Source organism: Rhamphochromis sp. 'chilingali' (assembly GCF_963969265.1).
Source record: "Rhamphochromis sp. 'chilingali' genome assembly, chromosome: 5".
Taxonomy (NCBI): Eukaryota; Metazoa; Chordata; class Actinopteri; order Cichliformes; family Cichlidae; genus Rhamphochromis; species Rhamphochromis sp. 'chilingali'.
The window spans coordinates 8,468,417-8,493,899 of NC_137932.1; the positions used below are offsets into that span (position 1 = coordinate 8,468,417).

A 25,483-nucleotide genomic window follows, 5' to 3' on the forward strand; every position below is an offset into this window, starting at 1 on the left:
TATTATTATTTATTTTACTTTAATTATGCAGAAGCTCGGCGTCGATGAAATGACGTAATTACAACAAATACGTTTGTTTGTTTTTATTTTTGTGTGTGTTGTGGTTACATTTATGTATTTGCGTGACTGTCGAATCTATTGTGACCTGCCTGCTAAGGTAGGCTAGCTTCACACAGCAGCAACTGCAGGAGCTTCGCTGGGCAGTGGACACATGTCCGTGAACCGAATAACATAACAGTGGCGCCGAGAGAGGAGGCATAATCAACATGTCTCGTCATAGAAATGTTCGAGGTTACAACTACGATGAAGGTAGATGGCAAAAACGGTTCTCATTTAAATGCCGCGGCAAGGCGTCTAAGAGCTAAACCAGTTAGCTGTTTACAGCTAAGCTAAAGTTTACAGTTACTCAGTAGCTGTAGCGGCTAATGCTAGCTCGTTTAACTGGCAAGATCCTACTGTTGTCGTGTCACTTGGCACCTAGCGTATGGTAAATTGTCCCATAACGACAGTAATTACTAATACCCACGCAAACCCAACATTTTGGATTAATGTTATAGTAAAAAAAATTTGATGTGAGGTGTGTGTAACTGCTAAATTTACTAATGTTTACTCAGGTTATTGCTAGCTACTTGCCTAGCTTGCTAACTATCCAGTGTTTTGTTTGTGCCAATAACACCAGATTCCTTACTTGCTCTTCTTTACATTCAAATCTCCCAATGTTGTAAATTTGCGGAATATATCTGTAAATAAAGCTTAGAGTTAAGCGATTAGAGGAAAATCTCCAGGTTTCTAGTGTGCAGTGGCATTCATAAAGTTGCTGACAAAGCAAAGTCACAGCTGGCATAAAGGGACTTTACTGCAATTGTGTATACGACTGTTTTTGTGAGGCACAACAAAATGAGCAAAGGTATCCATCTAAGTGTTGTTTTTTTCTTCTTTTTTTCAGACTTTGAAGATGATGACATGTATGGACAGTCTGTGGAGGATGACTACTGTTGCATTTCACCAGCAACAGGTTGGTTACCATTGATGCATAGTGAAGATGGAGCAGACTAATTTGAATCTGTCTGAAGTTAAGCATACACTGCATTTTCAAATAAATAACTTTTTTTCATTACACTCATTGATAACAATAGTTGCTTGCCTTTCCAGTTTAAGTTTGAAAATATGCAACATTAAGTAGACATCATATATGATAACGTATAATCTACTATTAAAATTAAATGGTTTTGGCTTATCTAGCAAATCAGTTCATCTACTCGCGTCAAGAAAGACATGCACCAAGGGAAGAGCCTTTAGAGGAGGAAGAATTTGAAGATGAGGCTGTCCCTGTGTCCCCTACTGTCAACCAGAATCTCAACCCTCTTGATCAAGGTAGTATTTTTGAGCACACAACTGCGTCTCAGAATATAAACATTTCTCAACTTGTTTTTTGTGTTTTTACAATTAAAGGTTCCATGCACCAGTTCATTTTGTCCTTTAAACTTTTGATGTCTTTTTTAAAATTTGTGCTTTTTGTATGGATCACAAATCTATTGTGTGTGTCCAACATTTGCTGTACTCTTTAGCCAAGCTGTATTCCTGTCTGGACCACATGCGGACTGTGCTGGGAGATGCAGTGCCGGACTCAGTCCTGACCCAGGCAGCCATAAAATGTGGATTTGACCCACAGAGGGCACTGGACGCAGTACTGTCTGAAGACACTAAAACTGCTCCAGTTACCAGAAGTACAGCTGAAGAGACTGGTACAGTAGAGCGAGCTAACCAGGACAAAGCGCCGCAACCACAAAGAACCAAACAAGAGGCTGTGGCTGACAAAGGTACACCTTGAGTGGGTCAAAATAAAATTGTTTTACTGATTAAAAACTGTTACCCCTGAGTGATTCAGTGTAGTAACACACCGGGAGGACGTTAATTTGTGGCATTTAAAGGGTTGTATAACAGATTTGGGTTTTCTGTGGAGTTTCATAGCTATGAAAAAAATTTTCTGTATAGGTGGGTGTTCCAAGATAAGTATTTCCCATTTCCTCCTCAAACGCAGTCAACATAGGTCACTGCTGCTAGTACTTCTATATAAATATGTGTCATTATTGGGTGTATGGAAGCCTAACAGCCAGTAGTGTTCTTTGTTGATTTCACACAAATTTGTATAGTGATACAAATGTTTAACAAAGTGCCTTCTTTCTGTCTTTTTTTTTCTCTTTTTTTACTATATGATTGATTTGACTTCTGCTCTGTGGTCCCCCTCACCCCTCCTCTTCGACAACTGCACTTGGCTTTTGTAAGGTAAGGAGCCTGCTTGTCTTCTTCTCACACAGACATGACGTCCAAGGCACATGAAGCCAACACACATGGGCACAAACATGCACATCCACATGTACCCGAACTAAAAGCACCCAGCTTATGTGACCTCTTATCTCAACCAAATGCCGGCAGCTGTGAAAAGCAGGATTTTAGCCTTAAAAACATTAGCCCAGGTGTTAGCAGTGGTGGTAGTCTGGCACAGCTCATCTCTGAGCATGAGCAAAAGAATAAGGGGTCAGTAGTAGCTGACACAAGGCAGGGCTTGGACGTTTCCTCATTCAACAAAGGACTAAACGCAACAACAACAGCATCCATTATGTCTAGTCAGAGTAGTATTTCACTGGGAGCTTTGGCATCTTTAAAGACGTTATCAGCATCACCGGCCTCTCCTCCCTCCATCCTTTCAGTTTCACTCAGTAGTCTATCGCTAAACAACCCCAAGACAGCAGCTGCAGGCTCTTCTATGGCTGCTCCTCCTGGATTTGGGAGTCTCAGCTCTGTTGTGCAGAAAAATCAGCAGTCTGTTGGGGTTGGAGGCAAAGCCATGCTGGGTGGTTCAAAGGGTAGCCCAACATTGGCCGATTTAATCCAGGAGCACTCAAATCGAAGCCCAGCTTTCAGTAACTCTCTCCTTACTCCTCAAAGCAGCATACCATCTGCAATGTTTCAGGGAATGGCTGCACCAGCACAAACACTATCCCTGTGCGAACTTGCTTCCCAGCACCAAAACAGAAAGAGTTCCCCTCAATCACAAAGCACTGAAAGACTAGCGAATGCTCTCTCCTCATCAAAAATAACTAGCATCACTCCCCCATGTCTGGCTGGCACTGTCTCATTGTCCCAGCTTGCCTCGCAGCATTACAGCAACAGTTTCTCAACTTCCCCCAAGCCTTTCAGCTCTGAATCTCCAGAAAATGCACTGAAGCAACCACCTGGTCTCTCTGAGCAGCTCTCTTTGTCACATATGGCGTCTGAACACAAAAGCAAAACCTCAACCACCTCAAATGGGTCACAGTGCTCCCTCACGTCGCTCTTTTCACCAGCAAAACCAGAGAAGACTGGCATGTCAGAAGAGAGTGCTAAAGAGGGTGGTGCCAAGTGTGAACTCGACCACAGACCATACCACCAAATCTTCAGACAACCTAAACCAGGTCACACTATTGATCTGACTTCACTGATGGCCCAGTCACATGGAGAAGGTCTCCATCAGCTTGAAAGTGACCTCCCATCACCCATGTCTCCAGCTGCTTTTGCATTGGGGTTGGATGTTTCCGTTTTTGCAAAACCATCAGTGTTTGCGATTACGCTGTCTGTTCAGACTAGCAGAAGACAAAAGAGGATGAAAAATGTACTGAAGGGAAAAATAAAAGGTCAGAGGAGAGGAAGTTATTACAAGGCCTTCCTCTCTCAGTCGCAGGAGAAATCCAAACAGCAGCTTCCCACACTTTTGCCGATTGTACCTTTCCGCTTCGACACCCCTTCGCCTGATGACATCGTCCGTGCTAATCAGCGGAAAGCTTTCACCAGGTAGCCACAAGGAAAGCGCTTAATTCAGTTGCATCTACCTTGGTGCTAACTTGACTTGCTTTGAATGAGAACCCCACTTCTATCAGGGCCCTTTTGCTCTTATCACTGAACTAAACCCAGAGATGCAGCACTCAGGGTTGCACTCATTTAAGGGGAGTAAAAGAACTTTTGGGTCCAACAAAATGACATGCTGACTCTGATCACTGGTTAAAAAAATAATAGAAAGAAGATTATTCAAGCATTTATGTATTTTTTTTTTTTAAGTGAACACATACAGAACAAAGAGAAATGAATTCACTCTGGCAGCTTAACAATAATCTTAGCTAACCCAAACAAACCTTCAAAGAACAATTTAAGTATTTTAGGAACTTTTAGAAAGATCTTTGTTTCTTATTGCTGTAGTTAGCTTTCTCTCCTTCATTTTAAATGTAGTCTTATTTTTGTATGCTTCGAAGGCCAATGGCTTTTTAATTTTTTTATGATCACAGCAAAGAGAAAGTTCATGTATACTCTAGATGTGACTTTTTTCTGAGCTGCATGAACCCTCAAAAGACAAAAGAGGTTGACTTTGTTTGCAGGTGTGCTGCAGCTATTGGAATATGGATCAGTTAACCATTGTACTGGTTTACTGCTGCCTGTGTTTGAGATCATGGGTTTGACTTTTTGGTTTAGAGGACACCTGGAGATTTTCCCATGAGGGAAGAGGAACACATACGCATATGCGTACAGACACACAAAGACAAGCAAAATCTTTTAACTGTTAAATATTGAAAAACAGGTTTTTTTTGCATGAAAGCACTATATACTTTTACTGAATTAGTCAAAGTGAATGCGTTCATACTGTAGTAAAAGATTTTAATTTCGTTTTGTATACATGGGTTTAATTTACACTGGGTGTGTCTTCGCACACTGCCAAAGGTTAATTTGTCTGTTTCGAAATAAAGATGATTGACTTTATGTGCTCTGAGTGAACCTCTGTCTAGTCTTCTTCAGTTTTTGCGAATGTGCGTGTGTTAAACACGTTTTTTGGCTTGTTGTAAGGAACTAATCCTACCTAATGAATTTTAAAGTGCTCTATTTTAATGTATAATTGTATAGTAAACTGCCAGTATAGGACAATAAACACTTGGTCATAGTGGTATCTTTACCAGTTAACAGAGCATTTGCCTGTTTTTAAAGACATTTTTATAAAGAAAACATTGTTTATCTGCAGTAAAGCTTCCATTTTTAAACGGTTATGCTAAAGTGTCTTGAGGCATTTCTGGTTTTGACACTCTTGTTTTTTACTCATTCATTGTTGTTTTAAGTGGGAATTCATGTTGGTAGAAGAGGAGTAAACGTCATGCAGGTGCAGAGAGTAAACTGGACCCCCGGGGTGTCTTCCAGAAAGGAGAGCCTGAGGGAGATGATAAATGATAAAGGACAGTTAGTGTTAACAATAGCAAGATAAACATTAGAGGTTAAACAGGTTTTTCAGTGTACAAAGCTTGCAGTCCTTGGAAAATGGTGTTTGGAAATAATTAGATGCCCTGGACGTGTTGTGGTCTGTTTTGTGTGAAAATGTGCAGGTCCAGAGTGTTTTTATAATGTTTTTTTTTTTCAGGGAATCAAGAGATGAACAAATTGTTATTAGCAAGTGGTTTTGTCCAGCAGCTATTTGTCCTTTTTTCTCAAGGGGAGCCGCTGTGTGGGTTTGTGCAGGAAGCTGCACTCTTGGAGAAAATGTCAAGCCAAGCACATGTCGACTCTGCACAGCAGCCGATAGACTGCTGTGCCTCTTATACACCACCTACGTAGGAAAATCTGATCAAGCCTCTCAACTTTCACAGCTTTCACAAAGGCTGTGACAGATCAAATCCTCTTTGTGTCTTTACAGGCTCTGCATTTCTTGCAAGGCATACATGTTGCACAAACTATGGTTTTGAAGTGGTGCCAACTCTGGAAAATACTATTGTTCTAACAAGTGGTCAAAAATAAGCAGATGCACTTGGACTTACATGCGTCAGTATTATGTCTTTTTTGTGGTGTGTGTTCTGTTAAAGGGCAAAATGGAAAATTTTGCATTCAGAACATTTGACCTCGGTGCTGTGGTTGAATGCAAGACAAATCCTAAATGTCTTTTTAAAAAAACCCAAAAAAAAAACCATGCAGCTGGCATGCACAGTAGTTCCTCAAATTTGTTAACAGCTACACTTTCCCAGGAGTTAACATGCTAGTCCTACTACTTCCTAATACCAATCGTGCAAATATATATACTGTACTAAGTAAACATGTTACACATTTAAACGACCACATATTACTTATAAATAAAGAAATCTTTGTTAGGAATATTTGACTTACAAATCAAGGAATCTCTCTGTTCAGTATTTACTATGCAATCATTGTCACAAAATGTGATTTTGAATATGAAATTGTTTGGATGAGTGGTTCTCATACTTTGCCTGAAAGCTGTTTAGCGGTTTCCAGTAGCTGAAAATCTTTGGAGGCACTCACTAGCTCTTTTTCTGTCCCAAATATCAGCTACTAATATGAACTGAGACAGTAACTATAACTCTATTTTAAAGTATTGCCAGGGTCCAGGCTGTGGTAAGATTTTATAATTAGATTTTATTTGTGTCAGGTGGAGGCCTGTGTGTATGCAGGCACGTGCAACGAACAACCTAATTGCTTGTGGTCCTGTGTGTGTGTGTGTGTTTTTTTTTTTTGTTTTTTTTTTTTTCCCCCCCTCGCCAAGCAGTGGAGTTGCTGTCCAGGTAACAGAGTACTCTTCGATGCATAGGCCCATATCACCAAGCCTTAGGCTACATCATTTTCTGATGTGCACATCCCAGAATTGTAACAGTAGACTTGACACAGACCTCAATAACTGTGATAGATCTGTGTGGTAATAATGTATGTTGCAAACCTAGTAAGTGGATTAGTAAGATTATAGCTCTGTAAAACACGATATAATAGGCTGTAATTATATCTCACTTCCTTATTTTGCTAATTTATAATTCTGCCAGTGTAAACAGTGTAAACATATAGTTTTTTTAAATTATACATGCGTAGACTCTGGTGCGTCTTTAGTCTTTCTATCTTCCTGCATTTCAGTAAATGTATCTTGATCACGATTTGATTTTTTTCAAGTCTGGCATTGACAGCTCAGTTTGACTCATGATGGCAGAGCAATGCAGACATACTAACTAGGGCTGTGCCATGTGGTATTGTTTTGTAATACAAGTATAATAGTAATTTATTTTTAAATTTAATGCCAGGCGTTTATGTTTCTTATTGCATCCAACCAGGGGACAAACTCGGGTATTTCTTAGAGCCACATGTGAGCTTTCGATTGAATATTTGAAAAGGAGCTGCTTCAACAACCCTCTAACAAAGAAGAGGGTTGTTGAGAAAGAAAGAAAACTGAAAGAAAACTATTCCAGCTAAAGGTGGAAGCAACAAATAAATGTGTTTCACCACTTGAGGCAGAAACAACCTGTCAAGTACAAGAAAGTTCTACAAAGGAAGAGATGCTAGCAGGGATGATTGTCCCAAATGTCAGCAAATGACTCCACCAAAAACTGCCTGAACACTTGCTAATTATGCTCCATACGACAGTAAGAGCAAACGGTGGATGGAAATTACTGATGTGGTTACACAGTGGAAAAGCAGGGCTTTAGGCAACTGGTTTAAAAGCGCAAACTGGGATACAACATCCCATGTAGAAAATATGGTTGAATTTGTTTGTGTAACAGTGCTGTGCAGCTCTTGCAGTGTGAGTTATTGTTAAAGTGTTAAGTGGTTATTTTCTACTTAAATGGTCCAGGGAAAAACCTGATAGGCTAGTTTTCTGCTTACAGTTGACTTATGCTGTGCCACTACAATTCTGTAATATCGTGATATAATTTTGAGACTATAACGTCCGCCCCTAATACTAACATGTCAGTATAAATCCAACAGCATTGCCCGCTATGGCCAGGCTTCAGTGCAATACATGGGATTGGACAGACTGTAGTATGCCTGGGCGACCTGCCTGGACATATCATTTGCCCAGACATATATTGGTAACATTCCCAAGCAACGCACCCAAGAAATCCATGCTATGTGTTGGGGGAAAAACTGGATAAAATGCCTTTCAGTGAAACAAACAGCAGTAGGGAAGTTTTTAGTCCCATCTAACTGCAGTTACCGTCAAACTACATGACCAAGTGCTTCTTTTCAAATTTTGATCTCATTTAGTTATTGCAGTTATTGTTTGCAGATGGGGAGTGTCATATAATAAATCCTTAACCCACTAATCGCCTTGCTTTAGCAGAATGCTACTTTTTATGCCAAAGTCTGCTTAGCTGCATGCTTGTTTTCCATTCAGACATGCTCTAAATTTGCAAAAATTGGGATAAAATGTGGAAAATTTATGTCTAGAAGAAGGTGTGTATTAATAATATAGCTGTTAGGCTCTTTCTATGGCAGAAAAGATTACAGTCGCCCCTGCTGTTGTTGTTGTTGGGGTTTTTTTTCATGTTGGCAAACAGTTCAGCCTTAAGTTGTGTGCAAACCCTTGCATATTATTCAGAGCATACACTTCTGTTTAACTGCTCATTAATACAAATATCTAATCAGCCAAGCACATGTCATCAACTCAATGCATTTAGGTATGTAAACATGGTTAAGACAATGTGCTGAATTTCAAACTGAGCATGAGCAACTTGAAATAATCTCAGACTGGTTTCTTGAACATCAGTTTTATTTTAGCTCTAGTGGCCTCCGCAGTCAACAGATCTCACTCCAGTAGAGCACCTTTGGGATGTGGTGGATCGGGACATTCTCATCAAGGATGTTAGGATGTGGATTCAACAAATCTGCTGCAACTGTGTCACGCAAGCACCTCAATATGGACCAACATCTCTGAGGAATGTTTCCAGCACCATGTTGAATCTATGCCATTGAGAATTAAGTCAGTTCTGAAGAAAAAAGTGGGTCCAAACCAGGGTTAGCAAGGTGTACCTTGTAATAAAGTGTTGTTAAAACCATATTTAAGCAGCTTGTTATAAATGGTAAATTCAGATTTCTAGGCTCTCCCAATCACTATCAACTTTTGCTAAACTAAGACTTCTGTAGTTTTATTCTTAAAGCATTACATGTAGTGTATGACCCTTTGACCTTTTTTTGGTGGTGGGAGGGTTGTTAAGTTGTGGTTTTGGGATAACTTAACAAATGTGCATGAAAAAAGAGTCACAGTTTCTTAAAGTAGTTAAGATTTGAAATGTTTCTCCAACTAATTTTATATGAAACACTGTAGCAGAAAAATAAGTCATCCAGTGGCAATTACTCTATAATGTAAAAGTGCAGAAAAAGGTCCTGTATGCATGAGCAACATACAGATGACAGAGATCTTAATGTGTGAATATAATTATGACTCAAAATGTAGGTTTGAACAGGAATAAGGTAAAAGCTCATGTACAGTAACCCTTGAGAATGTGAGTACTTGAGTCCAGCCACAGTACAGTGTGTCATTTCAAAACCTCACTATCGTTACTATCATTACCCTGCTTGATGCATGGTGCTGTTAAAGTTGGCATAGAGACTTGTTTATTTTTCCATGCGGGTCTTTTGGCGTTCTTTCTGCAGAAGGGGCAGATGTGCAGTCATGTCTGTCATTAAAGTTCACTTCTAGATTCCTCAAACAAGAAAGCACTGAACAATAATGTCACTTAAAATAGATTGACATAGTTATTTATTTCTCTTTTTTTTTAGACAACAGTGTAAACCACAGTGTACATTAAAGTTGTAGGTTGTCGTGCTGTAGGTCAGAGACAGTCTCTTTATAGACCTGTTTTGAACTATAAAAACACATTAGGTGAGAATTTCAAGTAGCTTCTGTGACTAAAGGTTAACTGCTGAGTAGGTGGAAGTCACAGAAGCAGATATATATATATATTTTATGAAATCTTCAATTGTGGTACTGACACTGTGGGTCTGTATGACTCATCGTGAAAGGGGTCAGATCCTACTCATAGCTTTTGCCTCCACCAGCAGTCTCTTTTTCATTCATGTTTCCATCTATTTTTCAAACATGAATGAAGTTTGACTCCCAGATTGTCTCATTGAGAATAGATCCACAAGTTTAGGGTAGAAGATGGACTAAATTTAAACCGAAGAACCCCATGGATTTTTATTCCAGCCTTTATGGTTGAAATCGTGTAATTAACAATAGATTTAAACTGGTTTACATATATTCTTAATTACTAATTTCCCTTTTTTCGTTTTTTGTAACAATACAAATTAGAGATGAAACTGGCGCACATTCAGAAATGTTAGGTGACTCACTTCAAATATTCCCCTATTCCTCCCCACTCCCACCCCTGTCTCTCTTTAGATATTTTGATATAAAGTCGACACACCTTATATGTCTCGTAGGCTGTAGCGGCCTCAAGTGGTTGGTGTAGTCTTTGCCCCACCCCTCACCTGTACTTTTGTCCGCACTGCGTTTCTGTGTTTGGACAGACAAGGGAGGGTTGATTTGCATATCCTGGGTGCACTCCCTTTATTCTGTCATGAATAAGATGACTCACTTACTCATTCAGTCACACTAAGGGTCCCCTATAATAGAGAAATCCTGGATAGAAGGATACCATGTGTTTACTTACCAGTCCAAACAAGGTAAAAGATCCTGCTCTGCGCCTCGGAGCTATATTGCGCCGAATCATTTTTCTCATGTTACCATCCTGTTTGGAAAAGTGTTGCAGTGTTTTGACAAAGCAACATGCACAGTTAATAAGGGGGTTGACATTTGCTTAAGAACTTGAAGGAGTACAGCAGAATGTTTGGTTTTTCTTTTTTCTTTTTGAAAAAACATTAAAAAAAAAAAAAAAAAAAGCAAAGAACCTGTCACATACTTTAGAGCATGATGTATTTTTTTAATCACAGTGTGTATTGGTAGATTCATTAGAGTTTCCCAGTTGTCGTATCATTCTTACTTGCTCTAACGAGGCAGTGTTAGCCTTATTTCCAAAAACAGTTGTGACTCTTATGTGAAACATGAATAAGAATGAAATCAGTTGACCATAATTTGAACTACTGTCAAATTATATTAATCGATTGATTGAATGAAAAATGATCCTGGTCCAGAATCTGTATATACCATTTACAGCTGTGCAGCTAATCCAAATGCACAAACCCACCCCGTCTCTCTACCATCATGGTTGCTGGCCTGTTTTTTTTATATACAGACAGACTGTCAGTGGCTGTCTGTCAAGGACCCTGTCTCGGGGCCTGAAGCTCAGTATTGGTATTTGTAGATTTTACATTGTCCTCAGTACTTGGTATTCTGCATATAGACAGCAATAACATTGGGTAGGTGTACAATTTATAAAGCACTCCTGCACTACAATGCCACGCCCTTTATTGCTTAAAGATCAGAGCTATGAGGTTTACGGCCTTGCATATAGAGATTCCACTATATTTTTGATTTTATACACCAAAGAAAATGATATATAGTTTTATTTTGCACTGCTGTCTCAACTATTTTGCTAACATTCATATTTTAAAAGGCAATAACATTTCCCAATTTGACCCTTAATGTTTTATCTTTGTACTAATTTCAATTAATATGTAGGTTTTTGGGTGATTTGCAATTGACTGGATTTTAGAGAGGGCTCCAACTCCTTTAGATACAGAATTGTAAGTGATTTTCAAGTTTTCAAGTGGCCTGATGTCCTGTTGACACAGGTGGTAGAAACCTCTGTGTCACTGAACAAGGACCAGAAAAGCCCCCAGCTGCACGAAGAACCAAAATTCCCCAGAGAGTACTTTTTCCATCTCATGTTGCTGCTTACTGCAGGACAGGTGAAACTGAAACAGTAGATTTCATATGACGGTGGTGTTTTTAAAATTGCTGTAATTTAATCGCAGCAGTGGTACTTTTTTGAACCTTTTTCTTTTGTCGATTAGATTTACCTGTCATTTCTTAAGTGTAGTTTTTCAGTTTTTATCTCAGTTGTTGCAAGCTCTGCTTTGGTTGTCCCCTTTTTCCACATTTAAGTAGATATGGATAAGTGTGTGGGAATCAACAGTATGCAAATGCCATTAACTTAAAAAGCCTCACTAGAGTGTGGTGAGCTGACTTGTGTTGCAATGTTTCTGAGTGAAAGGGACTTTTTCTCTAATGCAGAGCAAGTCATTCAGAGAGTGTTTGGTTAGAGAAAGTCCATTAATATTCTGTTGAATCGCACCTCTTTCCTCTCATTTTCCCTCAGGGTATTTTTTATGATGAACAAAAGGTATAAACATGCAAGGATTGACAGAGTTGTAGTGTTTTCATAAAATTCATGCTAAACAAAAGCTAGAAGATGAAGGTATATCCACTGTTTTATCACTCCAACACATTATAGAAATGCTGAAGGAATGCAGTGGGGGGTTGTGTGGGAGTTTATCCTATTTTGATACAACAAGGAAAGGAACATAAAATAAAGACTAATAGAAGTGGCAGTTTATTAGATCTTAGGCCCTTTTCACCTTGTAGCAGTTCAGGCTTTCTGTTGTGCATATATGGACATATTTTTTTAATCAGTCGTGTGTGCGTGTGTGATAATGGATGCATTCACTTTCAGTGCTGCACTTGCTGAGGTGACACCTTTTCAAAAGATTCATTCTGCGAAATGCTGTGTCACACTGATCTATTTACGTGGAGACGGGAGGCAACGGCCACTTCTGAAATTAACCCTTTCTAAACCAGGATGTCACTGCCGCGCACAGACGCACAGTGTGTGCAGTAGGCTTGGCTGTGCAGCCCAGTCTAAATGAATCAGAAACGGGTTGATATGACTGGGACCGGTGGCCATTTGGGACTGGGATGACAAAGCAGTGACCTCAACAAGTCTCACTGCTGCATAATATGAACTAGCAATCAGATAGATATGAGGCTCAAAGTGCAACTTATTGCAATCTGCACTCTTACTGCTCTCAAGAATATGCCAACGTGCAACCATAACTAGTAAAATAGTCATTACCTGAATCTGTTGGACATCACTGATGTGTGCATGGTTGTTTTAGAGTGTTGTAAAACATTATCTTCAAGCAACTTAAAGGAGTCCAGACGCTTTTCTTTGCAATCTCCTTTGACTACGATGACCTGGATGACTGAGAACCTTCACAGACAAAACATTATCTACTTAATAACACAATAAATATTGACATTATTTCTCTGGACTGGTTAGACACATTGTGAATCTGAGGTTTGAAGCTGCTCCACTCACTTACTCTGATAATTGTTGAAAGATTGAATCTTAATGTCTTTTAGTTTAGCTAATATTTCTATATTAACCTTGATCTTAGTGCATGCCCAGAAAAGTCTAGATGTAAGCGACCACAGTGGAAAAAAAACAAACGGAAAAACTTTTTCTCCTTGGAGAAAGTGTGAGTCATGGAGGCCTTTGTTTGCCTTTTTGTGTCTCTTATTTTTCTCAGCTAAAAGCAGAGATGCTTCTCACAATAAACTGGACTCTGAAGTTTTACCAAAAGTGGCCCGCATGACCGTCTCTGGAAAGAAGCAGACTATGGGTTTTGATGTTCCAAGGTAACTTAACCCTTCCCCTGTTGTCATGTTCAGATTGTTCTCTTAAAACAGTAAAAAAAAAAAGTTATTTGACTGTGATTTAAGCCTTTAGCAAAATTGTGGTTTAATTTAAAGCAAAAGCTAAAGACTGATCTGTTTGGTTAGAAGGAGATTAGAGCTTGCGAGACATAATTTTCAGTTGTTGCAAAGAAGCGTATTCACACTTAAATTTCTCTTCTCAGTACAGGGGAGAACGGTGTTGTCGTCACAGCTACAGAAGCTGCCTCCAAACGCCCTGAGACTCCATCTAAAGGGTCCAATGGGGACGAGCCCGTGACCGGTCCCACCCTGAGCCGTTCATCTGGGAAGGCACGGCAGGCCATCAATATCAAAGCTGAGCTGGAGAAGAGACAAGGGGGCAAGCCTCTGTTAAATTTGGTAGTTATAGGTAGGCTGAATATACTAATATTAATGCTCCACCTTTATGAACTATTTTGTGCACCACTCAGTTAAATAGTACTTTAACATTTAACGCTTTGGGGTATTTTGAATGCATGCAAATCCAAGTTATACGTTAAAAGAAGAGAAAGATCAGCAGTCACAGTGCTTCGAAATTTGGGAGTATACCCAAAAGTATGCTGAGTGGGAGTTCCTATTTTTTGTTTTTTTAAATCGGGCACTTCTTGCAGAGTTGGTTTTTCCCCTCATATTCTAGAACCTGTGTTCAGTGCCTTGATATTTCGATTTACAGTTGGGCAGTTAATCATATTGAAGATCTCTTCTTGCTGCCCTTGTTTGGTTGGCTGTGCCTATGTCACCGTTGAATGTAGTAAATGAGTCGAGCTTCAGACCAGCTCAGTTGCTCAATCATTATTTCTCATTCTCAGTTACAGCAGAAAAAGTGACTTGGTAGTTTCAGAAGTGCAGATGATTCTAGTTTCCCACAGCCTATGAAACCTTTCGTTTTACCACGATACCCCCCTCCTCCCCCCCCCCCAGAACCTTCGATCCTTCTTCCCATTTCTTTCTACCCCCCTTGCCACTTGTGCAATTCTACTTATTTCCTTCTCCAATCTGTGGCTTCCCTTTGCTGTTTTATCATTTTCAGTCCTCCCACCTGTCTTATCATTCTTTGCACATTCTTCCTTTTTTCCTTATCTGTCTATCCCTCCCTCCATTCCTCGTCAGAGTCCTTTAACACTCCCCGCCCTTAGAGCCTATTTTCTTTTTGAATGACTTTCTCCCTCAACTCGGCGCTATGATTACAGTGCTAGTCCTCTCTCTACAGGTCACGTGGATGCGGGTAAGAGCACACTGATGGGCCACCTGCTATATCTGCTCGGCAATGTCAACAAACGCACCATGCATAAGTACGAGCAGGAGTCGAAAAAGGCAGGAAAAGCCTCCTTCGCCTATGCTTGGGTTCTGGATGAAACGGGCGAGGAGAGAGACAGGTATATATTGACTATGAAAGTGCGCACAAAGTGAAAGATGCGTGCACAGTTATTACATAATAATCAGCAAATTTATATTTGCAGAGAAAATGTGCATTTATTGTTTTTAAGGACATATTTTTATTACATAACATTATATTTATTACTCCAAAAAATGTTTGTCTATATATGCATTCCAAGTTGAGGGTAAAATCAGATTTATTAGCTCACAGGTAACTACTGTTATGCTAAAAGATGTGAGATTCAACTTGGAATCTTTTTTTGCTCAAGCTTCTTTAGATTAGAAAAGCCTTGTTGAGTTATCGATGCAGTCGGTCAGTTTTGCTCTGGATGGATGAAAAGGGTTAATTTGTTACAAGAAAGCTGTTTTTCCTACGTGACATGGAATTTTTATTTCGTACAAAAGGCATTTATCATGGAAAAAAAAAATAGTGTTAAAAAATCTGTCCCTGCTTGCACTCTGTTGTTATTATCAGAGTGAAACGGAAGCGAAATACGGCAGAAACAGAAAGTGACATGGGTGGGAATCCATATTCAACTTATCACTAAGTTCTGAAGCAGATGCGTAATACTTACGAGCCTCGCCCACCAGACGTGCAGTTACACAGGAAATGACCAGGACTTTAAATCTGGATTCCCTTATAAGGCCTTCCAGACACTTTAGCACGCTATTAACATCTAGAATTTTCTCATATCCAAGTGTATCAAATGGTTAAAAAATGAATTGTTGGCTTTTCCCCCCTTTTTGTGCTTCAGAGGTGTTACAATGGATGTGGGCATGACAAAGTTTGAGACAAACTCTAAAGTGGTGACACTGATGGATGCACCAGGACACAAAGACTTCATCCCCAACATGATCACAGGAGCTGCACAGGTATAACATGAAAAGCTCTTCACACAGCCTGATCAGTGCATGTAAATCAAGGCTGTGAGTGAGATGTTGCTAGATGTTGGTGGGCTGCGCATTTACAGTTTACGAATGATCGAAATGGACGTGCCTGATGAAATTTAAGTGCTGCAAAAATACAAAATCAGACCTCATAAGAAGAGGTTACAGATGAATATGAATGAGTGTAAGTAACGAAGTTAGAAAGCTACATCTATGTACAGGTTAGTAATCAGAAACTGAAAAGTGGCTTGAATGCATCTATAATTTATGAGATGAATAATAAATATAATGTAATAATAATGAAGGGGATACAGTTTGAAAAATACCTATTTCAGTAACCTATGTGCTCAGTAACCTATTTCTGAAAAATAGATTGCTGTTTATCGAATCTTCTGCTGTACTCTACTCAATCCATTGGTTAGCTGCAAATATGACTCAACCATTTAAACAATTCTAACCGATCCTAAAACATTTTTCTGACTTTGAAAACTTCTCGATTAAAATGGCCGCTTTCCCTCCTTCCGCACCCTGACATCTTGAAATAACTTCGGTGGTTTTGGGTGTTGGTATCGCAAGGTGTTTTTGCAGGCATGGGTGTGCTTGTCTGTGTCTGCTTTGGGGAGCTCGTGTAATTTCTCTTTTACCATATGACTGTCCTCACATTTACCTCTTCATGTAGTGACTAAGGAGTTTCTGCTGTAAGCAAATCAAGGTGACAGTGTGTCATGTACTTAGGAGGATATTTTCAATGTATTTTCTCCAGTAGAACATGAATTTCTAAGTCAAAATGAATAGAAAGCCACCTGCTTATACTTGTATATAGTATAAAAGTATAAAATATTTTGTCATGAAACACTTGGGGCATTCATTATGACCAATGTCAGTAATAGGGTTTCCCCCGTCAGTCAGCTGATTTAATTATTTTTATTTAATGTGCTTTAGCTATAAATTTGGCTTTCAGGGCATGCTCTCTTTGCAATTTCTTTCTTGTCTCTTCAACTTTTGACTGTTTTTCTTTTTGCATAAGATACTGTGCCATTTTTACTTAGTTTACTAAAGTTTAGAGGAGAGCATCCAGTTGCTGTGACGCATGTATTCAGTGCAGTATCTTAACGCTGGCCTACACTCGACATGAATTGTCCAAACTGTAATGTAGAACATGGCTTCATTTAATGTTAAAACAAAGAAATGGTGACACAGGAGGAGGCACGGCTAGAAGATGAGCCAGCAGGCAAAAATCTAAATTTTCACACAGTGTAAGTAACTCAGCACTCACCTATCCCAGTGGTGACATTAAAAGGTTTACACAACATGCATTCATGCAGTTCTCTAAAGTGATTTTCTCAGGAAGTGCATATAAACATCAAGGGTTAAGTCTGTGCACTTTTGCTACTGAATCTTTGATACATCCCTTGATATACATGCTCAAAACTGATTACAGGAAAGAAAATGTGGTGAACAAAAACAAGATTTTGGCTTTAGATTGTGATGCGTGGAGTGGGTGGAAAGCTGATGTAATTGCAGTTTTTCACAGGTTAAATGTGTTTTCCAACACTGAGAAATTTCCTGGGCCTATGTTTTGATGCTGTAAAAACTCAAAAAATGCTGAAAGAAAAAATAACAACAGAAAGTAAAAAACTGAAAATTTCATTCTTTCACTAACTTGGAAAATATTCATTGCGTGACGATAAAATTTTACATGCGATAATCAAATATTCTAAAAATAATTGTACTAAACCCCCCATCAGTGCTCTGTTCTGTATTGGCTCCCTGCTTCTCACTTTCCATGTGTGTTTTTTGTGTATGTGGAAGGGCAGGGAGGGATCAGAGAAGAGCCATGACTCCAAATATAAATTACTACAAGCAACAACAAAAAGAGCCCCTAAGACTTGAGGGTAGTTTATGCACAATATATAAGCAGGACCTGTTCTGAAAGCATCAGTGCTGCTCATGTTAAAATCTGATAGCATTGCAAATGCTTTCTAAATGTGGAAACATTAGCAGTGGTTTATAAAGTTACAAACAGAATATGTTTTGGAAAATTTACAGTGTGTGGTTTTTATTTTTAAGTCTGCCTCTGCAGAAACGTATGCATGCCAATCTCAACACCCCTTCGCCTTACTCTCTCTCTCCAGGCTGATGTGGCGGTGCTCGTGGTGGATGCCAGCAGAGGAGAGTTTGAGGCGGGCTTCGAGGCTGGTGGTCAGACCAGAGAGCATGCCTTGCTGGTGCGTTCGCTGGGTGTCACTCAGCTGGCTGTAGCTGTCAACAAGATGGACCAGGTCAGACCTTCTGCACTAAAACGAAGCACTGTGGAGGCATTTTTAAGACCAACTGTTTTTTACAGCTGAACAATATGAGTGGCAGTCTGTTTGTTTTAAACAAATAAGCACACAGTCCTGCAGGTATGTTTAAAAATTAACGTTGAAAAGAATCTTCAGCTTGTCCACCGTTGGGTGAATCCAGCAAATCCTGCTAAGGTATCTTTTTTCTTTGTTGCAAAAGGTGTGCCCAGAATCTCCCTTTTCTGTTCAAGAACAACATTGTGGAGAAGTTCAGATTATAGGAAACGATAAGGGAAAGAGCAGGCCTGTTGTGTATAGATGGACAAATCAAAGAGTCGATTGGTCAGAATAACTGCAGAAGCACGGTCATCATTGCTGTAGTTACCAGGAAACTCGAAGTTAGTGTCATGACTATAATTATTCTGCAGTTTTGAAGATCATTGTGAAAGTTGACACTGCACATTTCAGTGCAACTAAAAAATCTAATCTATCAAGAAAAGGCCTGGTAACAGGCCTCGTAGATTGAAATATGGTGGTGTGATGTTCAGTAAGCATTACATGCAAATATATTTAAAGAAATGTAATATCTGGCATCTGAAGGAATTTTAGAAAAGTGGGTTGATATTTTAGCCTGTCACTGTTGTACTAGTACTGCCCAGCTTCAGCTTCAGGTGGTATATCTACCCTGTGAGACTGCGGGTGTACTTGGTTGACACCATATGCAGGACTGCATAGACAGCACTGCAGTCTAAAAGAAGTTAAATTTTTATATATATACACACCTTCTGAATGTTGAAGACCTTAACAGGAGAGAATAAGGCCTTAAGAAACTGTGTGTATGTGTGTGAGATTGTGTTTTTGTTTTTGTTTCCTATAATCACTGGCATGTTGGTGACACATTTCCATATCAAAGCAGTGCTGAAGGGGAAACTCTGTTTCTTTGTGTTTTTCCTTTTTCCTGTATGTTCGTTTACACATCAGGTAAACTGGCAACAGGAGCGCTTCCAAGAAATCATCTCGAAACTTGGCCATTTTCTCAAGCAGGCAGGATTCAAGGTGAGCCGGCACGAAGTCTGAGGACATAGCTCTGCATCTGTATAATATTTTGGCTGTGAGTAAATATTTGCTCTCTCTCTTTGATTCCGTGTTTATCTGCTTTTCCAGGAGTCTGATGTTTTCTACATCCCCACCAGCGGCCTGTCAGGAGAAAACCTTGCCACCAGGAGCTCAGTGTCACAGCTCACCTCTTGGTACTCTGGGCCGAGCCTGCTGGAGCAGATTGGTAATACACTGTGGCACGTCTCGAGCTGCCGAAAGCGCTTATTGCCTTTTGACTCAAGCTACATTTTCACTCTCTACTTTTCTAAATGTGTGATCTGACGTGATGAGTCACGAGTTTTGTTTCCTAAGAAGGTTGACTGCACTACCTATGCCCAGCTATAGTTATAGAGCAGGATTAAATATTTCAAAAGCTTTATATAAATTGGAACATAAGTCAGTAGACTAAACTCTTGATGTAGCTGTCTTTATGTAAATCTAAATATATTGCCGTTTCTCTTAAATCTGTTAAATTCTGGAGTGCCTGTGTGTTTGCAGCACTTATATTTTTGTCAAAAGAAGTTCACCCCTTTGCAGTTCTGCTCTCACTGTTCTTGAAGGTATGCAGAAAGAAGAATTAGTCATATGTAGATCATCAAGTTTGACAGCTTGAAATTCATCTTGCTGTTAACTAATGCAAGGAAAACCCTATAATCACATTAAGAGCTGCAGGTATTTACTGTAAGTTGTTTATTTCCATATGCCTCAGTCACACAGGTCTATAGAGTGGTCCTGTGAGCCACAGGGAACAATCTGTTTTACCCAACCAGTTGGCCAATAGTTGCTAGAAGTTGCTAGGTGCCTTACTAAAACCCCCTTCTAATTGCTTTGAATGCTTTGATTGCTAAGAGATTGCCACGCTTGCCCATAATTTGCATGGAAGACGCAGACTCAAGTACTCCCACCTACACCGACTGTGGAGACTGTTTGTCTTTGAATTAAAAGCTGTGCCTTCCTGCTGCACTAACTTTTACTTTGACTGTGAATCTTTTCTGTTCCTGGTTTTCATCACTTTTTTAACTTATATATCACTTGGTGTTTGGTTTGCGAATGGTTGCAGGCAAGTTGACATCTTCCATGCAAACTATAGGCAAGAGTGGCAATCTGCCAGCAGCCGGAGATAAAAGGTTTATAGTGTAGTGGTGGTTCATTAAACTTACAAGTGAAAGATCTCTGGTTCAGTCCCGGGAAGGTCAGCTGGTGTGAGCTGAAAGTTTCTTTTTTCTTTAAACAATAAAATTGACTAAATATTTGATTACATTTATTATATTTAATTATTGAATGACTCAAACTTCCTTTCTTTGGGTTGGCATGAGTGTTAAAACACCAGATGGAAAACCTAAGACGCTTCGCAGCATCGAGTTAGATTTAATGATTTTAGCACTGAATGTGGATAATCTAACCAGCTTTACACGATGCAGCTGCAGCAGTGTGTTTTTGTGCAACCTTTTTTCTTGAAATGAAAGCTACAGAATCCATGCATTCTGACTGTAAGCTTGCTGCAATAGACGTGACTTACTTGAAAATGATTCACGCAACACCGCCTGACATGTGAAGTTTAGCTTCCATAGAACTGACATCTATTTCAAAACATTCAACATCCAGTCTCAGTCTGCTTACAGAGAACATGATTCACCGCCAATGGTCACTGGACAGCTCATGTTATTTACCAGCATTTTACCGCTACTTATTGTTTACTTCCTCTTTGTTGTTTTTTTCCCCTCTGAAGATGCTTTCAAGGCCCCTCAGAGGTCTGTAGACAAACCTTTCAGATTGTGCGTCTCCGATGTCTTTAAAGGTAACGTTAAATATGGAAATGGGCCCTTGATGTCTATTTTCTTAATGTCTGTTTTCATTTCTCCAATTTGTGTTTGATTGCTGAGATTTTGCTGACGTTGGATTTTCTCTTCCCAGACCAGGGTTCAGGCTTCTGTGTTACAGGAAAGATCGAGGCTGGTTATATTCAAACTGGAGACAAAATACTGGCAATGCCTCCAAATGAAACCTGCACTGTCAAAGGTATGCACTCATGTGCTTTTTTTCCTCCCCTCCCGGTCTTTGTTAAATGAAATGTCATCAGGGTGGGCTGAAAAATAAAAACCTTATATGGCTCGGTTTTTAGTATCTGTACTAAAAACTATCAAATGAGACCTCAATTATTTTTTATCTCAAAGTCTGTTAGTCATGGTTTGACATTAATACAACAAAGCATCACTCAACACCCACTGCACAGGTGGAAAGTTTATTTTTGGCAGCCATATAGTGAATTTCTGTAAACCTGAAGGGAAACAGATTGATAGCATCTCACAAAAACAATAGTTTGATATTAATAAGAAGTAGAAAAACACGCGTACATTATGCAAAATCACAAAGAAAACAAATGTAAGCCTGATGTCTGCTTACATGTGGACCTTTTTTGTGTGCATCTGCTGGTGTGGATGAGTGGTAAACACTGCCACCTTAAGGCAAGTTGGGGAACAACACTGTGCTCTTTGCACTGCAGGAATTACTCTACACGATGAGGCTCTGGACTGGGCTGCAGCAGGAGACCACGTCAGCCTGACACTCACTGGCATGGACATCATTAAGATCAAGTAAAGAATTAATTGCTAAGGATGTGTTAATATAAAACTGAATGAGTATTTTTAAATATTTCTTAACAACGGAAATTTATAATTTATATTTTGCAGTACATATAAGTATTGAGGTCTGGTTTACAGTGTTTTGATTAAATACAGACTTCGTTTATTTTGCTTGTAGGGTGTTTTTTTAAATTTTTTATTGTACTTTATTTTTCAAACATATTTTCTGGCTGCTTCCTTCCAGTATGGGCTGTGTGTTCTGTGATCCCAAAGAACCTATTCGAGTTTGCACTCGATTCAGAGCTCGAGTCCTCATTTTCAATATCGAGATCCCCATCACACAAGGCTTTCCAGTAAGTGCCAACAAAGCTCTGCTTTTACACACCTAAACAATTCTGCCAAGATTTTAGTGATGACAATTGCATAATTATGTTATGTGAAACGACTCTTTGCACAGTTGTATGTGCTTTAACTTTAGAAATGTGTGCACGCTTGGTGTAGATACTGTTGCACTACCAGACAGTCAGCGAACCGGCCACCATAAGGAAGTTAATTAGTGTTCTACACAAGAGCAGCGGCGAGGTCCTGAAGAAGAAACCAAAGTGAGTTTGGAAAAGGATTTATCATCATTTTCTATCCAATTATGCACGCCAGCATTTTTGTTTCTGTTTATTGTGTTGTTAGGAGTGTTTTTTATTATTTGCTTTGTTTATGGTAGCGCTGAAGCTTTTCTCTGAACTTGGAAACAATGAATAGCCTTCAAAATAAAATGTTCAAGGTACTGCCTTCCAGCGCCTTAATGTCAATGTGTGGGAAGTGTGGTTAGTTAAGTAGGACATTTCTTTTTCCTAAACAAAACTTTACACGAACAGTAGTTTGGATATTTACTGTAGATGCACATACACTGCTCAAAAAAAAAAAGATCATCACAACATAACACGAAGCATCATTTTTAGCTGCTTTGGCGTAAATGAAAGTGAGAAGTGTTCAACTGGAGCGGAAACGACAAAACTGCCCCCAGAAAGGAGGTTTTGCAGGTGGTGGCCATAGATCATTGCTCTTGCCTGACCCCTCATGACTGATTTTTTTTTTCTTTTTTTCTTTTAGTTGTGCCTCATGCTAGCTCGCCCAGGTTGGCACAGTCTCAATAGTGTGGAGGAGATGCTAGACAACGGGCAGTTTTACAAAGAAGGCTGGACAGGCCGTTGAAAGGCCTTAACCCAGCAGAAAGTCTGGTATGAGGGGGAACAGGAGGAGGAGCGCTGCCAGAGTCCTAAAAAAACTCATGTGCAGTTTTTTTTATCACAGACTCCATGAAGGTGGCATGGAGGGCATCCTGTAGTGGGACCTATGCTCATAGCTCTGTTGCCTCTCCAGTGCACCTGTTGTCATTTTCATTTATGCCAGAGCAGATGGAATTGATGCAAAATGGTTTATGCTTCCTAACATCTGGACGTTGAGTTTTCAGTGCGAGAAACATTTCACCAATCATCCAAGTGACTTCTTTTGTCTCAGCTGACAGCAGGATTCCCCAACTTTATTAAGTCGACTTGTACCACAAGCCATCACATATAAATCAGTATTTAAGGTTTGATTCTCATCATCCACTGGAGCACAAACTGGGTGTTATCAGGATGCTACTACACAGAGCGAACACAATCCCCAGAGACACTGTGCAAAGCGAAGCAGACGAACATCATATCAAAAAGCCCAGAGTAAATGTGGTTATCCCAGCTGGACATTTGACAAAACTGGGAAAGGCTTTCAAAGCCCACCACAAGGATCAGGCTCCCAGCTGCAAACTGAGGAATATAGTGTACGCTGTTAACTGCCAGGAGGATTGCTGTGTGTATATATATATCAGGGAAAACAAGTCCTAAGCAGACCTACAGGCCAGTGGACATTGTTTCAATGATGAGCATGTACACATCCTGGACAGGGGCGAACGCTGGTTTGAGCGGGGAGTCAAAGAGGCCATTTACGTGAAAAGGAGCCATCTCTGAATCGAGGAGGCGGCCTAAGGGTACATATTTCACCATCTTACAATGCTGTGATCGCAGCCATTCCCCAACTCTCTGTGATTAATACCGGTGGCTATTGGTCAGTGGTCATGACAATTTGCATATTAATGATCATGAAACTGACCTCATGGCCCATTGTTAGTCATTATTAGTCAGTAGTTCTACTTTCAGTCATTATGCAAATATGCTGTTTATGATGTTGGGAAACCTGAAGTCAGCCGAGACTGAAGAAGTCAGTCAGATGAGTGACAAAACATTTCTCCACTGAAAATGCCACCACAAGATGGCATCATATTAACCCCTTTTTCGCCATAAAGTCAACTTCTTGTTAGAATATTCAAATTCATGTCATGCTGCTTCTTGCGTGTCTCTTCTGTTGAGGTGTTTGAGTAAGGGCATGAATGCCATCGTGGAGATCCAGACCCAGAGGCCCGTGTCATTAGAGCTGTACAAAGACTATAAGGAGCTGGGCCGCTTCATGCTGCGATATGTTGGCTCCACCATCGCCGCGGGGGTTGTCACTGAGGTAATGAGTTGGATCCTGTGGCAAAATAGTCCCACTTCCCCCGTTTAATAAAGTACTCTTACGCCATTTCATTTTTCTTTCCTGCAGATCAAAGAATGAAGACCATTTCCGCCGACACAGAGCCAGCTAGCCTGACCTTGCTCTGGAGACTGCATGCAGCCAGAGACAAAATGCAATTCAGAGAGATCAAAGAAACGCCGCTCATGGAGTCAGAGCGTCTTATTCATCCATCCATTTATCCAATCAGTGTAGCAGCTACTCCACCTGTCTGCCCTGAACATCACTAACTGCACAGATACCAAGTGTGTGGCAAGATGTCACAAAATAAACTCCCAATGCATCCGCCAGCTCTCACATCTCAACTCTGTGTTGCTGAGCGTCCTCCTCAGTCATACAGGCGCACTACCCAGCTCCTGCTCACTCCACCTTTATCTGTCAGTAAAGCCTGTTGCTCTTAAATTGATTCCACTTGATTAAACCAATGTTTTCTTTAGACTCTGAAAGACCGATCCTACCCTGCAGAGCATCTCACAGTGATGGGTTTAACTATGTTCTTTTTGAAGGAGCTGTAATAAATCGGATAACACTGACTTTTATTTAAGGAGTGAAAGAACAAGTCCATGTTTTTCCCCTCTCTGCTTCTATGCATGAGGGGTCAGCACTGGGTTTACACTGCCCCGTTTTCCTTGATGAGGCTTTTCTAATCAAAACTAAAATTAACTATTGTAACTAATGTTACGTTATGTGGGACTCTAAAGGGCAAAATAGTATCTTTTTTTTTTAAAACTAGAACTATTTTTATTTTATTTTAATTTCAATAACCGAAGGGATGAAGTTTAATGCATTCAAATGTTTACTCTAACCAGGGTGGAGTAGTTTAAGAACAAAAAAGTGAAAATTATCATTTCTACTTGGAGAAGGCATTTCTCATTTATGGTGAAACAATAATAGAGTTATTACTGATTTTCTTCTGCAAATCAGCAGAAAGATGTTGTTTGAAGACCTGGTTTGATTTCCCTCTTTATTTCTTTTTCTTTTTTTAAACAAAGGCTCATCTGAGTGCAATTTGGGGTTCAAAGAGTTGTATCATTTCTGTGCAAAAAAAGAAAGAAGAAAAAATGAACATGACATCAGCAACTTGTGGTTTGAGTTTTGATTTCTGCATCTGAGAAAATCCTTTCATCTAGTGACTCTTCGTTATTATAATCCCATAAGCCAAGAAAAACAAACCTTTCTGGAAGGGCCATCTTCAGTAAAAGTGTTGC

General features: G+C 39.8%; 1 protein-coding gene across 2 annotated transcripts; it reads left to right on the plus strand.

Annotated features, from left to right (window-relative positions):
* On the plus strand, positions 1 to 25,351 carry hbs1l (HBS1-like translational GTPase). Of its 2 annotated transcripts, XM_080883101.1 has the most exons (18): positions 20 to 309; positions 947 to 1,015; positions 1,243 to 1,374; positions 1,569 to 1,820; positions 13,276 to 13,384; positions 13,606 to 13,811; positions 14,652 to 14,817; positions 15,574 to 15,691; positions 17,842 to 17,988; positions 18,973 to 19,047; positions 19,156 to 19,273; positions 20,819 to 20,887; positions 21,004 to 21,108; positions 21,593 to 21,683; positions 21,916 to 22,024; positions 22,173 to 22,273; positions 24,074 to 24,218; positions 24,306 to 25,351. In XM_080883101.1, exons 1-18 carry the CDS (start codon positions 267 to 269, stop codon positions 24,315 to 24,317), a joined length of 2,067 nt encoding a protein of 688 aa, XP_080739227.1. In that variant the 5' UTR covers positions 20 to 266; the 3' UTR covers positions 24,318 to 25,351. The 2 variants fall into 2 exon arrangements, with proteins under 2 accessions (XP_080739228.1, XP_080739227.1); XM_080883102.1 differs by lacking the exons at positions 13,276 to 13,384; positions 13,606 to 13,811; positions 14,652 to 14,817; ... (9 more) ...; positions 24,074 to 24,218; positions 24,306 to 25,351 and adding an exon at positions 2,292 to 4,972 and having other exon boundaries at positions 1 to 309.
* Positions 25,352 to 25,483: the final 132 nt, after the last annotated feature.